The sequence below is a fragment of the Panthera onca genome, chromosome E3 (assembly GCF_046562875.1).
Source record: "Panthera onca isolate mPanOnc1 chromosome E3, mPanOnc1 haplotype 2, whole genome shotgun sequence".
Lineage (NCBI taxonomy): Eukaryota > Metazoa > Chordata > Mammalia > Carnivora > Felidae > Panthera > Panthera onca.
Window position 1 is genome coordinate 14,369,487 of NC_138354.1, and position 18,331 is coordinate 14,387,817.

General features: G+C 48.4%; 1 protein-coding gene across 2 annotated transcripts in view; it reads left to right on the forward strand.

Moving 5' to 3' along the window:
• GALNT17 (polypeptide N-acetylgalactosaminyltransferase 17) overlaps window positions 1–18,331 on the forward strand; it is a 444,121-nt gene that overhangs the window by 323,649 nt on the left and 102,141 nt on the right. For both annotated transcript variants that reach the window (XM_060649143.3, XM_060649144.3), the window contains exon 6: window positions 6,686–6,803. In XM_060649143.3, the coding sequence (XP_060505126.1) occupies window positions 6,686–6,803 (118 nt within the window). The remainder of the gene's footprint in view (window positions 1–6,685; window positions 6,804–18,331) is intronic.

An 18,331-nucleotide genomic window follows, 5' to 3' on the forward strand; every position in this document is an offset into this window, starting at 1 on the left:
TCTATTGCTGAAGAAGTTGACAAGATCACCCAAATACCCAGGGCTGGTTGCACCCTGGGAACGAGATTTGCGGAAATTCTTTGAAGGATAACCCCAGGGATGGCGTAGAGTTTTCTAGGCTTTTCCTACAAACGGGGCCTTGGCGTTAGAAGGTGCTCAGCAAACAGACCTGGCCGTCAGCTAAAGCAGAGCTGGGACCGATGAAAATGGCAGGTGTTTGAGTCTGAGGACCCAGGAAGGCAGCGAGTCCCGGTGAGGCAGGCCAGCTGGAATCATGAGAGGAGAAAACAGGGTGAGCCTTGGATCCCTGACTCATGAGCCACGAATTTGGAGACGTGGCCACCAGAGATGGGGGCCAGGGGGCAGCTGGGACCTATGAAAGCAGCAGTGGGTATGAGGCAGGCAGGAGCGGATACCTCAGCTCTAATACCCTCCGCGGTGACCAAGATCGCGAGCCATGCCGTGACATGCACGCACCCTGGTAGGAGTAGTCACTGCAAATCAGGAGACCGAGGGGCAGAAGAAAGACCCTGGCCAGTGGGGGCCCTCCTTCTGAAAAAAGCACATCACCTAGTCCCATGGGCCACAGATCAGCAGAGTCTCTGTTTTCTGGCACCTTCTTTCCCCTCTACCCCTGGAGCCTGCTCTTCCCCTGGAGCCTGCTCTTCCCCCTCCAGTGGCCTCTCTCACCAAAAATAACAAGGGTGCCGTCACTGCAACCACGAAACGTTTTTACTAAGAACCCACTACCGAAAAATCGTGTTTTCTTGCTCACTAGGACAGTACCTATAGAAGTCCTCAGGACTTCGCCTAACATAAAAAATTCATTTTTTTTTTTTTTTTTTTTTAGAAAGAAAGACATGTGCTTTGAAGGGCGGGTAGGATTTGGATGGATGGAGGTGGTCCCAGGGAGGGCAGTTCAGAAGAAGGGACACACCGTCTGAACAACCAACAGCCCAGAGTCGCCAGGCCGTCGCATCTGTGGGGAATGTGGCTGGGACGGTACCGAGGAGGACTTGGGAGCGAAGGATGAGCCCGCCCTCAACCGAGGAGAGAACAGGGGGCCAATGAAGGGGTGTGGTGGGGGGGGGGGGGGAAATACCTACAACCCAGACGGACCCGCTGGCCCTTACGAGGAGAGGAAGTGTGGACGCTGAGAAGGCTTTGCATTTGGCGGACATTCTCCCTTCCACCTCCCTCTCAGCTGGAACCGTTGTATGTGTTGCACATCTTCTGTGCGACAGCAACAATAAAAGTGATTATTTTTAATTTCTGTTCTTCTCCTCTGTAATAGAGCTATTAGACTTTGGCAGATCCCTTAATATGATTATCATTTTTGAATGATTCTGAATGGAAATGTTTGCACTAATGGTGGTAATCACAGTTGAGTCTGAAGAACTTCACGTTCCGGGATCCCGTCCGCCCCGAAGCGCAGTCGGCTGTGGCCGGCAAGGCCGGGCAGGTGGCGAGGAGACCAGAGGGGAAGAGGGGCAAAGTTTGCCTCTTGGTTCTCAGTGGAAGGCCGGGTCTGGCTAAGCCTGCCACCCCTGGGGCAGCTCCCAGGTGGGGCTGGAAGATGGCCTGCTATAGCGGAGACCCGCTTCTCCCTGGGCGGAGCCCCAGCGGCTCGTCAGCGGCCAGGCGGTTCCAGAATTCGATTTTTTAAAACTTTTTTCCTTTAATGTTTATTTATTTTTGAGGTGGGGGGAGGGGCAGAGAGAGGGAGAGAGAGAGAGAGGGAGACACAGAATCCAAAGCAGGCTCCAGGCTCCGAGCTGTCGGCACAGAGCCCGACGCGGGGCTCGAACGCACAAACCGTGAGATCGTGACCTGAGCCGAAGTCGGACGCTTAACTGGCTGAGCCACCCAGGCGCCCCGGGTTGTTCCAGAACTCAAAGCAGTTGTCCCGCTGACCTCACCAGCAATGCCGGCCTGCCTGGCGGGGGGGTGGGGAGACCCAGTTCGATGTTGGCCACCTGCCGGGAGTCTTGCGCTGCCCCCAGCACTGTGGTCTTTGCCTCGCGGAGGCCGCCTCTGGTTCCGGCCTCCCTCGTCCACTGTCCTGTCAGGTGCCACCTCGCGAGAGAGCCGAGACATGGAATGGCGTGCTCTCTCTTCTGGACACGCCAGCAGGTTTTTCACCGTGACCTTTCGGGGACCTTTCCGCATGCTGCCACCAACGATAATGGTCACATATTTGTTCCACGTCTGCATTTCCTTAGGGCCTTTCACCTTCAGCTTCTGACAGCCACCCAGGATGCATACAGAGGCCTGCTTTCCCGTGGCCATGGGCCCTGGTGCCACCCTGGCCCGGTTTCAGCGAGGAGGCCCTAAGGGACCTCTCAGTTCTGCCGCGAAGGATCCTGGGGCTTCTGGTAGAGAACCTAGCCGAATGTGCTGAACAGAGCTGTGAGCAGCAGAGAGGGGCCCCGGAGCGGCTCATACTGTGAATCCCCTCCTTGCCACCACGCGTGAAAGATCTCATCCAGATAAAGCCAGTTACACTAAAATATCACGCCGCTTGACAGGGAAAAATGTTTCCCAAAGGGCAATCTGAGAGGGATCTGGAAGGAACGAGCAGCCCGTCTACCTTCCGTGACAGCGAACGTTTCGTGCTTTGACGCCCTCCCTCCCTCCCCTGCTCCTTCCTCCATGTGTCTTCCTCCTTCTCTCGGTCTTCTCCGTTCCGCGCCCCTCCCTGTCAGCCCCAGCTGTGGCACACGCCCCTGCTGTCCTCGGCTTCCGGTCCAGGTAAGCAAGCCAGCATGTCCCAGAGATGTCATGGAGCCCTTCCCTAGCAGGGGCGGCTCAACTCTGTAAGATTTATTCGTTTATTCAACAGTAGACAGCAGGCACCTGCTCTGTGCCAGCAAGGGCAGTAGGTCCTGGGAACAAACAAATTAGAGGGACAACTTGATGGCTCTGGGGGAGATGGCCCCACGGGATAGGTCTGCTGGCACCAACACAAATTCCTAAGTCCCTTCTCTGTAAACCTGGTTCCATGATCCTGGGCCGCACTCAGGGATCTGCATTTTCTTTCTTGCTTTCTTTCTGTCCATCTGTCTCTCTTTTTTTTTAATGCTTATTTATTTTTGCAAGAGAGAGAGAGAGAGTGTGAGTGCAGCAGGGGAGGTGGGGAGGGGGGGACAGAGAATCTGAAAGTGGGCTCCATGCTGATAGCACAGAGCCTGACTCTGGGCTCAAACTCACGAACCGTGAGATTGTGACCTGAGCCTAACTCAGACGCTCAACAGACTGAGGTCTGCCCTAGGAATCTGCATTTATCTAAAGAGCCATCCTGGTGATGCTGGTGCCCCTGGGTCAGTCTCAGAGAAACATTCTTTCGCCCATGGGGTTGTGCCCAGAGCCACCCGTCCAAGTGTGTCTGTTGACTGTTGTGTGCCATCTGATGTCAGCTGCCTTGCTTGCCCTCGAGGGGTTAGAAAGTACAGCATCTTGGAGCAGGAGTTCATTACACGTGTCTGTGAAGGTTGGGAACTTGGCGATGCTGAGCATGGGCTTTGGGGAGATTGCCTTAGCATACCCGAATTTCTTTTCTTTCTTTCTTTTTTAATGTTTATTTTTGAGACAGAGAGAGACAGAGTGTGAACGAGGGAGGGTCAGAGAGAGGGAGACACAGAATCTGAAACAGGCTCCAGGCTCTGAGCTGTCAGCACAGAGCCCGACGTGGGGCTCGAACTCACGGACCGCGAGATCATGACCTGAGCCGAAGTCGGCCGCTTAACCCACTGAGCCACCCAGGCGCCCCATCATACCCGAATTTCTTGATGTGCTCAGCACTTGCTCTCAAAATTGAGGTGGCCCGGGTGCTGCCTCATGTTCCTCCTCCTCTGCAGACCCCTGCACTTGGCTGCACTTCTCCAAGTTGCTGGCATTTCTCTATCACTGGGGGGGGGGGGGGGGGGCCTGGCTTTTAGCTCTCCCGGAATGACCCTCCCCTGCAGTTTGCCCCTCCTGGCTGTGTGATAACACATCCTCCACCCCCTCTGCCTCCCCCCCCCCCATTGGTAAGTAGGAGGAGACAGCCCATGTTATCATCACTGGTTGCAAAGAACGGAAAACCATCTAACACAGTTTGAGTCAAGGAGGTAGAACACAGTGACGCGGGGGGTCCCACGTGACCCAGGGGTGGAGAGCAGAGCCCGGGCCTGTCAGCTGATGGGAGGCCAAAGTCATTAAGCAGTCCCTCGCCAGGGCCTCACACCCCCACCGGGCGTCTTCGTCCTGCCTCCGCACAATCGTGCAGTTACGCGGGGGCCCCTGCAGCTGCCCCAAAGTGGTGCCCTGAGTCCTACAGACGAACGAGACCAGCAGCCTCCTGATCCCAAGTCTCAGGAATACCGTGATTCGGTGGACCCAGTTTGGGGTTTGGTGCGCATTCCCGATTTAGGTCACTGAGCTCGGGGAGGGTGGGCCCGCATAGTGCTTTTCCATTCTGGGTGGGGGGGGGGGGGTCAGCTGCCTCTCTCTGAGGGGTGTGGGGCTGGGAGAAAATGAGCAAGTGACGTGCTTCCTTTCCCTGGTGTAGCAGGCGTGGCAGAGGGTGGCGTCCCATATATAGAGGTGTGATTGGCATATGATTTGTGGAGACAACATTATGGATGGCCCTCACAATGAGAGGGCAAAGGAACAGCGTTCACGGAGCCCCTCCTGTATGCCGACTGTATCTCTTTTCACAGCAGGACTCTGTAGGGACTTCTCTGGGATCCAGAGCACTCCGCTAACATCCCATAAGTACGGTTTCCAGTGGGGTGGTGCCGACATTCACACCAGGCTGATCAACTCCGAGCACTGATTTTTCCAGGGTTCCAGCAAAAAATGTTTGCTTAATAAATGGCTGTAATGAAAAGAGTAACAACCGAGGGATGTTCCATGGAGTCAGAGATCGGGACATTAGAGAGTCAGGTTCAAAACCAGGAGCCACTGAAGATCTGACATTGAGGTTTATGGTTCGGCTCAAGAGAATTCCATCGAATTAATACTTCCTGGTGGCCCCAGTGGGGTTTCACCTGCCTGCCTGTCTCTTTTCTCGAGGAAAGCATCTCAACAGCATCTCTGGCCTTTGGCAGGGTGGGCGTTTGCCGGCTCCTCTCCGAAGACTTTTCTGGAGAGTGCAGTGCAGCAGAAGGGCCACGGTCAAGGACTTTGAAGTTTGATGGGTCTTCAGCCCTACCCTGTGACTCAGGTCACCAAATATCCACGGGCCTCAGCTCTTCCGTGGCGATGGCCCCACCTTCTTCCCAGGGCTGTGGAGGTTTTTAAATGGGACGGTGCCTGAAGAGAGGGCTTTGCCCTTGTGCTTGAGACTCCTTAATTGCTTAATAAATGGCTGTAATGAAAATAGTAACATTAATCATATTACATAATATTATTAGTATACAACAATATTAATTTGTTATTAGACTTAGAGTTGCTTGAACACGGGAAGTATGTTGTGTCTTTCTCTCCCTGCTACAGCACTGGTAAGAGGCCTTAGATATGGTAGGTGGGAGAAAATATTTGCTGAGTGAATTTATTATACGGGGTACCCATAAAGTCTAGAAGCAGAGGCGAAAGGGCAGAGTCCAGGATCGGCTGGTATGACCCCACAGGACACGATGTAATACTATATAATACCAGACAATATGCAATGTATCAGCATGCCGTCTGTCCTTAGAAAGCATGGGTCTGTGCTTCATGGGGAATTGCAGTGAATGTGGTAGATTAATACCGCAATCCTGTCAATTCCGCACATACGTCCTTGATATTTTGCTTCAGACGGTGTCTGTCTCTGATTTTCGGTGAGCCAACTTGTGCCTTTGGCCTGCCCTGGAAGACAGAATGAAGGGGATACATACAAAAATAAAGACTGAGTCTTTGTTTCCGGGCTTTATGGTCACGGGCCACCCTGCCGATCCTTTTCATCTTTCCTGCCGGGCATCCCCTTCTCGGCGGGCGGAGGCGGTCTCTCTGTGGGCACCAGTGGCCTCCTGGATGAGTCTTCTCCCTTCTCGTTCCTCACCTCTGAGCTTCTTCGCAGCTGCCCAGGGATGCGCATCCCGTCACATGGCTGTTGCCAGACATACCATGAGAATCGTTCCCGTGTTTGCAGACCCCACGTGTCATGGGAGCCCATCCTGTGCAAGCCGCCCAGAAGCTCGGTTGCCGCTAAGTGGTTTGGGTCCCCGAGTTGCTCTGAAGCTCAAACAGAGCTTTATGCAAAGAGGGCGTGTGGGAATCGAGGATTTCAGGGAAGCTACTTGATCTGCCGGAGTGAAATCCAGCACCTGTTGTGATGGCTTCTGGTTTTGTCACCCGAGTGGCTTCAGCTCCCCCTTTTTTCTTCATAGAGACGTAATTACCATCTAACGCTGTGTAAAGCGTACATGTTGACTTGATACATTTATACGTTGCAGTATAATATATATTGCGTATAATATTATGCAATATGATTACCACCACAGCATTAGCCAACCCCTCTGTCACATCACGTAATTATCATTACGTGACATAATTATGTCTCATTAAGAGACAACCTACGGTGTTTGCCTTTCTCTGTCTGACTTCTCTCACTTAGCATGATGCCCTCAAGGTCCACCCGTGTTGTTGCAAATGGCGGCATTTCCCGCTTTCCCGTGGCCCAATGATATGTCGGCTGACTGTGACTTTGTTCTCTCTCTTGCAGGACACCAGCCATGATTGGCTGCTCCTTCGTGGTCAACAGGAAGTTCTTTGGTGAAATCGGTCTCCTTGACCCTGGCATGGATGTGTATGGAGGAGAAAATATCGAACTTGGAATCAAGGTTTGTGCATGGCATCCTTTCCCCCTGGTTTATTCGTGTTTGTGAGCACCGCCGCCTGATCGTCCTTTGTGTGTGTTTTAAAGCTCCTTTAGCTGGTGAGTGGCAGGATCGTTCACCCATCCCCCGCTCCTGAGGATGTGCCAGCCCGGCTGTCCCAGGGGGAACGTGGGGAACCCTGGGCTTTCCCTTCTCCAAAGGTTGAACAATGTGTTTCACGCCTTGGTGACCCAGCTTGGACCTGAGCCGCAGAATTCGGTTCCCACAACCACCCAGTTTTGATTCTTCCCTTAAATGTTTCTTAAATTCAACTGTCTCCTTAAGTAGTATCCTATTGTATACATGTCGACGATTCAGGTACCTCATGGAATCATAAGATGCCAGAAGAGAGAAGGACCATGTTCTGTGGGACCCTTCCTTTCCTTAGAAATGCTTCTAAGGGGGAGGTTAGGGAAGGGTAATGATAGAACATTACCCAGATCAGCTTCACTGTTAAGATATTTTGGATACAGTTGACCCTCCAACAACGTGGGTTTGAGTTGCACGGGTTCACTTACATGCAGACTTTTTTCAATAAATACAGTACAGTGTTGTAAATGTATTTTCTCTGCCTTAGGAGTTTCTTAATCAGGTTTTTTCCCCTCTGGCTTCCTTTGTTGTAAGAATACAGTATATAATACACATAACACAAAATATGTGTTAATCGTCTGTGTACATTATTGGTAAGGCTTCCGCTCAGCAGTAGGCTGTGAGTAGTTAAGTTTCTGGAAAGTCAAGGCTTATACATGGATTTTCAACTTGCACGCAGGTGGGTGGTCAGTGCCCTGAACCCCTGTGTTGGGTCAGTTGTACTGTGTTTTGCTCAAGATTTTCTTTGAAAAGCGAATTCCAGTGTAGAAAAAATAAAAGTTGAACACACTGATGCATTCCGACCTCTTTGTTTTAGAGTGAAGTCAAATGAACCCCAGCCAGGGGTTTGGCTTGGGTGGCTCCTTGAGGACCCAGTAACCACTGAACTGGTATGTCTTCCTCCATACCACAAAGAGCAGGTGGTCTTTGTGTCCCTAGCTGGAGCCTCTGTGTCCACTGTCCTTTGTCCTGACCCTTTTCATGCCTGAGCCCCTGGGAATCAGGCTTGTTAGAAACAGCTCAGGACACAATACGAAGTTTTTAAATATATTGACTTTCCTTTGCTTTCCTCTTCTGCATTCCCGTTTTTGTTCTACCAGGCGGACACTCAGTCTGGATCCCCTACCCTCCTCAAAGCCTGCTCTCTATTTGACTCTCTTATCCCTCACTGCCCAATGCCTTCCACCAGCCCCTCGTCTGTACTGGATCCCCGTTTGTGGGACGAAAGGCGTCATGCCCTCATGATATAATGACCTTCTGGGATACATGAGTGAAAGGGGATGGTGAGGACGTTCCCTGGATCCTAAAATCGCTCCCTTTTGGAGACTGCAGACTCTTCCTGTGCTGTCAGTGTCAGGCTGGGTTCTTTCCTCGAGGGAATTTGCATAGGATTTCTTTGTAAAGCCCAACAATTAAAAAGCCTATGAATATGATATTATAGCGAATACATTTGTCATTCATCCGTTTGGAATTTAATTGAAGGAAAAGATCTGGACCCAGCACGATGAACTTGGCCTGTAACTCAAACCTCTACCCGTCCTGTTCCCGTCCATTTCTCCTTCTTCTGTTCTGCTGCTTTGTATTTTCTTTTCTTTTCTTTTTTGTTTTAAAGTTCTCACTGACCTCTAGCCTGCCATAGAATTTACTTACTTATTAGGAGTGTTGGTTTTCGTCGACCTTGCCCTCAGTAGATTGCCCTTTATGGGGCCCCGATCTTTGCTGTTTTCATCTTTGTGTTCCATGCATGTAGAACCATGCTTAACACATGGCTCGGTAGGTGTCTCTTAGGTTAATGCTTGAATGTCTGTTAGGAATCTGTGATAACTTGTTCCAGGTACCTATCTGCAAAGGAAATGAGCTGATGGAAGCCCTGCCTTGAAAAAGTTAACCTTTTTTTTTGTTTTTAATTTTATTTTTATGATAAGAGAGATTTGAATGTCTCTATATGCTGTTAGAAGGAAGCCGGTGAAGGGTAAGACATCACCAAGAGAGGGGAGAACCAGATGATGGGGGGGGGAAACACTGCCCCTATGCGACCAGGCACATAGGTAGAGGAGTTATGGGGACAGGAGGGACTCCCGGATTGATTGCCACTGCCTGCTGTGTTCTGGGGGAAACAGAGGCTGTGACGGCAGAATTCAGGGCTAAGGCTTGCTAAGACGTTGGTCTCCCCACATTTGCAAAAGTGTTTGCTTTGCAGTGACTTGGAACTTGCAAAGGGCAGCGTGGGGGGCTCTGCCGGGCTCCGTGGAGATGGTGGTCCTGTGTGGCTGGCCCCAGCCATGAAGGGGGCAGGGGGTGTGTTGGCTTCCACCCCAAAGCACAGCCCAGGACACCAAAGCCGGCTGTACCACCATCCCAGGGGCCAGTGGGTCCTACTCTGCACGCTCCCCAGGAACAGGCTAGAGTGAACGGCCCATGGAGTCTGCTCCCAGTCCTGGCTTCCCTATGGTTCAGCTCCTGGCTGTTCTCTGCACGTCTTCATGAGCACTTCAGATGGATCGAGGCATGGATGCCACCCTCCTGTGCACTTACCTGCCTCCTACTGTATACCCAGGCATATCCAGCATCCACGCTGGAGGTGTGGGATTGTTTATGCCGTATTCCCGTAGATTACGTCGTCCTGCCAGTTGTGAGCTGACTCCACAGAAGCCTTGGTTTTCTGCCAGTTCTCTTTTTTTTATGTTTATTTATTTTTGAGAGAGAGAGAGAGACAGAGTGCGAGTCTGGGGTGGGGGCAGAGAGAGAGGGAGACACAGAATCCAGAGCAGGCTCCAGGCTCCGAGCTGTCAGCCCAGAGCCCGACGCGGGGCTCGAACTCACGAACCGCGAGATCATGGCCTGAGCCGAAGTCAGACGCTTAACCGACTCAGCCACCCAGGTGCCCCCTCCCCAATTCTTTTTTTTTAAGTTTATTTATTTATTTTGAGAGAGAAAAAAAGCATGAGTGGGGGAGGGGCAGAGAGAGAGGGAGAGAGAGAATCCCAGACGGGCCCCGTGCTGTCAGCACAGAGCCCAATGCAGGGCTCAGTCTCACGAACAGTGAGAGCATGACCTGAGTAGAAGTCGGACACTTAACCCACCGAGCCACCCCGGCGCCCCGGTTTTCTGCCAATCCTTAAAGCAGGAGTCGAGTGCCAAGACCAAGACCTGGGTTCAGGGTCCACGTAGTTACTGTCTACGTGGTACTCTGTGGTTCTCAGGGTGTGGTCCCCGACAAGCAACTTCGACCTCATCTGGGAACTTGTTACAGATGCAGATTCCCAGGCCCCATTTCGCACCCGCCGAATCAGACACCGTGAGGTGTGGCTCAGCAACCTGCCTGGCGACAAACCATCCAGGTGATTCTATTACACACCCAAGTTTGAGAGCCGCTGGTCGACACTGCAGCCTCAGCCAGCTTCCTGGTTAAACGCATGCCTTTTCTCAGAAAGTAGCTCGGGTGAGGGTCCACACCTTTCAAGGCTGGGTGCCCCTCGCGGCCACTGCAGGCCCTCAGGGCGCCCTTCCCCCTCCCCTCACCCCCAGCCCACCTTAGCTGCCAGCACCTTAAGTCGTCCTTACCTTCAAGGGCAGGTGTCTGGACCAGGTGACTATAAGGTTCTTGAGGACAGGGCTCCCTTTTACATGAGGTCATCGATGTAATCTGTTTTACAAACTCTGTTCATTCTCTTGCATTTTGTGCTATTTCATGCTGTTACGAACACAAATTAGATGACTAAAAGGGGCACCTGGGTGGCTCAGTTTGTTGAGCATCTGACTCTTGGTTTCAGCTCGGGTCATGATCTCATGAATCAGGAGCCCCATGTTGGGCTCTGCACTGACAGCTTGGAGCCTGCTTGGGATTCTGTCTCTCCCTCTCTCTCTCCCTGCCCCTCCCCGGCTTGCACTATGGCATTCTCTCTCTCTGTCTCTCTCTCAAAATAAATAAACATTTAAAACAAACGAATGAGGTGAATAATAAATACATTGTTAAGAAAGCCATCCCCACTGCTTGGAAAAAAAAAAAAAAAAACACCAGAGCTTTGTTGAATATACACACACCTGTATGGAATTTTCGTTTGGTGCCCACATACAGTTATACACATTGACCTGTAAGAAATGACACATCTCGTGCTTTAGTTAAGTAGGCAAATTTTAATATGAGCACACTGTCTTTCTTTGTGATTTTTTTTTCACCAAGAAATAGGTCCCCCTGCAATCTTCCTAACTGTTCTTTGAAATTTTTGTTGTTGCCTTTTCATTCCATCCTAAGTGAGTAAGGATGAATCACGAGAATCGGCATGCAAAGTCTCACTGTGGTTCAGGGAAAGATACTAGCAGGGTTGACTCCAGGGCCGTTGCTCAGGTGGAAGGCAGCTTGCCTGTGACCAAAACGATCGATACGGGGAAGGGGGTGGCGGGGCGGCGGAGGAGGGGGGGGAAGCTCTTCAGGACTGAGAGAATAAATGAGATGAGAAATTGAAAGGTTTCATCTTGTTCTGAGTAACATTAATCAGAAACTATTAACAAGGCATATTATAGTAACATGTCTAAATGGTAAGAGCAAAGAAATTCTCCAAGGAGAGAAGACCACTTAGATTCCTTTTAAGTGGTGTAAAAAATCAGATGGCTTCAGATTTCTCCAGTATGTCCGACTTCTCTGGGAAGAGAAGGCACTGTCTTATTCTGAAGCCTCGTAAAAAAGAGTGACACACAAGTTTACTGAATCCCGTTGGGCACAGCCGTTCCTAAAGGGAGACAATAGAAAGACATGATCAGATCCTCTGGCTCTCGGAAAACATCTTGCCTTGGTCAGGAAGCTCAAGAACTAGATACAAGGCAGAATTCCTGTGTGTGTGTGTGTGTGTGTGTGTGTGTGTGTGTGTGTGTGTGTGTTGTTGGCAAGTATTTGCCAATTTGTGGCAAGTATCCGAGCCTGCTTCGGATTCTGTGTCTCCCTCTCTCTCTCTGCTCCTCCCCCACTTATGTTCCCTCTCTCTCTCTCTCTCTCTCTCTCTTTCTCTCTCCCTCTTTCTCCTTCTCTCTCTCTCAAAAAATAAACATTTAAAAAATACTGTACTGTATACTTAAGTATTTGCTAAGATCTAGAGGGTGTGGGGAGGCACAGCTGGGATAATCTTCTTACCTGGCTCAGTCCAGCCTAGAACCTTCCCTGTGGTTCAGCTTTTGCAGGAGGCTCCACAACGGTCGCAGCTGAGATTCAGACCCATCACGATGAGTGATGGCAAAGGATGGGTGTATTTTAATTTGCTTAGAGTCACAATAACGTTCTTAAACAGCAGAGTTTGACCTGGCCGCCACAGTTGCCGGTGGCAGAGTACGTAATGATCCCGGGCCACACCGTTTTCCTAAAGAGTTTGGATGCCATTGTCATGACCCAAAGGGCCCAAGGTTGGCAGCCCCGCCATCTTGCCCAGTCCAGTCCGCTTGAACTCAAGACACTGAAGACCTGCCTCGTCACCCATTTGGACCTCCCGGGCTCAAGTCTGCTGTATCTATTAAATGTTGTGATTTGGTAATGGTCACTCCTGGGGGAACCAGACCATTGGTTCTATTTAGTTTTCCTGGTCCTTAGAGTATATGAATCTATTCCCCCTTCCCCACTGGCGTTGCTCATGTCTGGCCATGCAAATGACTTCATAGTGCAGGATTAGAGGGTGTCTGCGATAAAATTCAGTAACTACCAGTGTGATCGGTATGAAAAGACAGGCTGGGAGGACGCTATGGGAGAATCTAGCAAGGGAATATAACTTAGTGTAGGGATTGGGAAGAGCCTGCCTAAGGGAATGATATTTAAGACTTTAAAAGGTGAATTGAAATAGGCAAAGAAGGTGTGGGTGTGTAGTGTGGGAGTAAGAATGTTCGAGGGAGTTTCAGTTAGACGAGATGCGTAAGTCCTAGAGAGCCACTGCACAGTATAATGCCTATGGTTAACACTCTGTTGTATACTGGGGAGCTTGGGGGGCTCAGTCAGTTAAGCGTCCGACTTCAGCTCAGGTCATGATCTCGCGCTCTGTGAGTTCGAGCCCCGCGTCGGGCTCTGTGCCGACAGCTCGGAGCCTGGAGCCTGCTTCGGATTCTGTGTCTCCCTCTCTCTCTCTGCTCCTCCCCCGCTTATGTTCTCTCTCTCTTTCTCTCTCACTCTTTCTCTTCTCTCTCTCAAAAAATAAATATGAAAAAAATACTGTACTGTATACTTAAGTATTTGCTAAGAGGGTATACCTTGTGTTTTTTAAATTTAATTAGCTTATTTTATTAAGATAGACTTGACCTATGTCACTGTATACATTTAAGTTGTACCATATGATAGTTTGAATTATATATTTTGTGACACCATTACTGCACTAAATTTAGTTAGCATCCACCATCTCATATAGGTACAATAAAAAGAGAAAGCAAAAAAAAAAAAAAAAGTTCCTCATGTTGAGAGCTCTTAGGATTTACTCCCTTAAGTAACAACTTTCATATAAATCCTAGAAGTGTTGACTATAGTCATCGTGCTGTACTTGTTATATCCTTAGTACATACTTATCTTATAATTGGATGCTGCTTTATTTTTAATATCTTTTTTTAATGTTAGAGAGAGAGAGAGCATGAATAAAGAATCAACTTCTTTATTCATTTATCTGTTGATGAATACTTAGGTTGTCTCCACGTCTTGGCTGTTGTAAATAATGCTGCTATGACCATGAGGGTTCATGTGTCTCTTCAAGTTCGTGTTTTCATTCCATTTGGATACATTCCCCAAAGTGGAATTGCCAGATCGTATGGTCATTCTGCTCTTCATTTCTTTGAGGATCGTGCATACTGTTTACCATAGTGGCTGCACCAATTTACCTTCCTAGCAGGAGTGCACAGGGGTTCCCTTTTCACCACATCCTCGCCAACACTTGCTGTCTCTTGTCTCTTTGATGATGACCATTCTCACAGGCAGGAGGTGATAGCTCATTTCGGTTTGATTTGCCTTTCTCGAATGGCGGGTGATGTTGATCATCATTTCATGCACCTGTTGGCCTTTCGTGTATCTTCTTTGGGAAAATGTCCGTTCGGGCCTTTTGCCATTTATTGATTGTTTTTTTTTTATTATTGAATTGTGGGAGTTCTTTATAAATTTGGATATTAACCCCTTATCATATATGTAGTTTGCCAAGACTTCCGTAGGTTGTCTTTTCACTTTGTCGATTGTTTATTTTGCTGCGCAGAATCTTTTTGGTTTGACGTAGCCCCACTTTATTTTCTGTTGTGTCCCTTGTGCTGCAAGTGTCAAATCCAAACTATCATTACCAAGACCCAGGTCAGAGAGCTTTTCTTCTGTTTTCTTCTAGCAGTTTCATGGTTCTGAGGCTTACATGTTCAGTTAATTTTTGTGAGTGGTGTAAGCTAGGTGGCTCGTTCCATTTTGTGACAGGTGAATATCTAACTTTCCCAGCACCATTTATTTAAAGGGACGACCTTGTCTCGTTTGAGTATTCTCGGCTCCCTTGTCAAATATTAGGTGATTATGTATGCTGGGGTTTACTTCCGGGCCCTCGATCTTTTCCATGATCTGTCTGTTTCATGCCAGTATCACACTGTTTTGACTGCTATAGTTTTATAGCATAGCTTGAAGTCAGGAAATGTGACGCTTTCTCTCTGAACTTTTTTCTCAGGATGGTTTTGGCTATTTGCGGTCTTTGGTTCCATATAAATTTTAGTATGATTTTTTCTACTTCTGCAAAAAATGCCATTGGAATCTTGATAGGGATTGCATTGACTCTATAGATGGCTTTTGGCGGTATGAACAACATTTTTTTAATGTTTATTAATTTTTGAGAGAGACAGAGAGAAACAAGTGGGGGAGAGAGAGAGAGAGAGAGAGAGAGAGAGAGAGAATGCAAAGCAGGCTCCAGGCTCTGAGCTGTCAGCACAGAGCCTGACACGGGGCTCGAACCCACAAACCATGAGATCATGACCTGAACTGAAGCCAGACACTTAACCAACTGAGCCACCCAGGTGCCCCTGGTAGTATGAACAATTTAACAATATTAATTCTTTCAATCCATGAATGGGGGCTATATCTTCATTTATTTGTGTCTTCATCGATTTCTTTCCTCAGCGTCTTAAAGTTTTCAGAGTAGAGATCTCTCACCACCTTGGTTACAGTATTTTATTGCTTTTGATGCTATTGCAAATGGGATTGTTTATATTTTTTTGGATTTCATTGTTAGTCTATAGAAATTCTACTCATTCTTCCCTGTTAATTCTGTGTCCTAGAACTTTACTGAATTGATTGATTAGATCTAACATTTTTTTTTTTTGGTGGAGTCTTTAGTTTTTTCTATACATAAAACCGTGTCATCTGCAAACAGAGAAACTTTCGCTACCTCCTTTCCAATTTTGATGCCTTGTATTTCTTTTTCTTGACCGATGGCTCTTGCAGGGACTTTCAGTGGTTGAATGGGAGAGGTGAGACTGAGCACACTTGTCTTGTTTCTGCCCTTAGAAGAAAATATCTCAACCTTTCACTATTGAGTATGATATTAGCTGTGGGCTTATTATATATGGGCTTTGTTATGTTGAGGCACGTTTCTTCTGTACCTAATGTGTTTAGATTTTTTACCATGAACAGCATTTGGTCAGATACTTTTTCTGCATCTGTTGATGATCGTATGATTTAAGTGTTCTTTTTTTTTTTTTTTACCTTGTGTACTTTATTTTTATCTTTCAAATGTTTATTTACTTTGAGAGAGCACAGAGCTCAACACAGGGGGCTCGATCCCACGAACTGTGATTTTCACTTGAGCTGAAATGAGGACTTGGACTGAGCCCACCAGGTGCCCCAAGGATTCTTTTATTTTAAGTTTATTTATTTTGAGAGAGAGGGAGCACACCTGTGCATGAGTTGGGGAGGGGCAGAGAGAGAGGGAGAGAGAGAATCTCAAGCAGGCTTCTCACTGTCAGCACAGAGCCTGATGCGGGGCTCGATCCCGTGAACCGTGAGATCATGACCTGAGCCAAAATCAAGAGTCGGGTGCTCAACTGACTGAGCCACGCAGGTGCCCCTGATTTAAGTGTTCTTATCACAAAATAATAACCATGATACTAACAGTAATAATAATTAATAATAGTAATTAATTAGTAATAATTAATTAAGAATGTGGCAGGAAAGTTTGGAGGTGGTATGTTTCTAGCATAGGTTGTGGTGATGTTTCCACAGGTATATACATATCTTCGAACTCATCAAGTTGTATACATTAAATGTGTACAGCTTTTTATATGTCAGCCATACCTCAATAAAGAGAGAAATGATAACAGGAGAAATGATATTTTAGTTAGAGTAGTATGTGCAAAAGTTTGGAATCCTGAGAGGGAAATACTCTTGTAAGAATTTGGCTTTTCTTTAAGGACCAGTGTGAACATTTTGAAAAAAAAAATGTTTCTGAAAAATAAAAAAAATATATATACATACACATACACACACACACACAGACACACACACACACACACGTGTGTGTGTGTGTCTGTGTGTGTGTGTGTGTGTAGTCCCACGCACCCATCGCTCAGCTCCTTTGAAGAGATTTAAAGGAAGTGAGATCATCCAACTATTTTTTTTTAAACGTTTATTTATTTTTGAGACAGACAGAGCATGAACAGGGGAGGGTCAGAAAGACAGGGAGACACAGAATCCGAAACAGGCTCCAGGCTCTGAGCTGTCAGCACAGAGCCCGACGCGGGGCTTGAACTCACAGACTGTGAGATCATGACCTGAGACGAAGTCAGACGCGTAACCGACTGAGCCACCCAGGCGCCCCCAACTATTTTTTTTAATAAAGGATCATTATGACTGCCGTGTGGAAAATGGATTGTAAGCCTGAGTTAGATTCAGAGGAAGAAAGCCTCAGTGCGGCAGCTTGGATTATGGTTGGTTGGAGCAGTGGGAGAGAAATGGGCAGATTCAGAAAGAAGAGACAGCGTATGAGGAGGGCTGAGTATCTGGAGGAAATGGCGGAAAGTGTGGGGGTGGGGCTGACTCCCACGTTACTAGCTTGAGCAACCAGGAAATGCCCTTGCTACTCTGACATAAGGAACACCATCGGAGGAGGTTTGGGAGAAGCAGAAAGGCAGTGCGTTCTGTTCGGTTTCTGAAACACTCGAGTTCATCCAGCAGGTTGTTGGCTCTGTAGGGATCACACCAAGGAAGAGAGGCCTAGGCCTGAGGTGGGGGAGGGGCCTGGGCATCTTCGGTCCAGGGATCACATTCAAAGTCGCTAGAAGGAAGAGATTGTATAGACAAAGACAAGAAAAGATAGGACAGAAATCCAGAAAAAGAAAAAATCAACATTTAAGACATGAAAGGAGCAGCTAGAAAGGAGACTAAGAAGGGGGCACAGAATAGGAGAGAAGTCGGGAGAGTGAGCTCATGGCAGGTGAGAGAAGGCCACCTGTAAGCACCCAGAGTTGGTCCTAGGGACAGGAGGCATGGGGAGGAGGTGGGGAGCTGAGCACCACTGGGGAGGTATAACCTTAGGTGGCCGAACCTTAGGAATGAATGAGAGGTGAGCGTGAAGGAGGTTTCCCGGGTTTCCCGGCACCTGGGCGGATTCACTTCGTGAACACTGGCACAGAGGAAGGTCCGCGGGTGGAGACTCGAGGAGTTCCATTTTAAAAACGTTGGGGGTTTAAAAACGCAGCGGCCTGTGACCCGGTAGTGAGATGTCAAAGGGAACGCGGGAGTAGGATGGGGTCCCAGCCAAGAGTGTGAGTTGGTTGGCGAGGGGTAGGTTCCAGCACAAGTGCGGGGTGTTCACTGTGGCCCTCGGGGTCTGTGAGGGGCTTTAGGCGTGGGCTGACCTACAGGAGCTGGGGCAGGGTGACTCCTTTTGTGGTTTGAGCCATTGGCTTATCGAAGAGTTAGGAAAATAGTGTGTTACTATTGTTGTTTTTATTGAAATGTAATTAACATGCAGTGTCCTATTAATTTCAGGTGTATCGTGTAATGATTCAACAATTTCCATATATTACTCAGGGCTCATCACGATAAGTGTATTCTTGGTCCCCTTTCTCTATTTCGCCCATCCCCCTGCCCACCTCCCCTCTGGGCAGCCCCCAGTTTGTTCTCTATATTTAAGAGTCTGGTATTCTGTTTGTCTCTTTTTTATTTTTTAAAAATATTTATTTATTTATTCATTCATTCATTCATTTATTTATTTAGAGAGCGAGCACACACACACATGTGCATGGGCAAGAAGGGGAAGGGGAGAGAGAGAGAGAGAGAGAGAGAGAGAGAGAGAGAATCCCAAGCAGCCTCCATGCTGTCAGCACAGAGCCCAGTGAGGGGCTCGAACTCATGTGCCATGAGATCATGACCTGAGCCGAAACTAAGTTAGTCACTTAGCTGAGCCACCCAGGCGCCCCTGTCT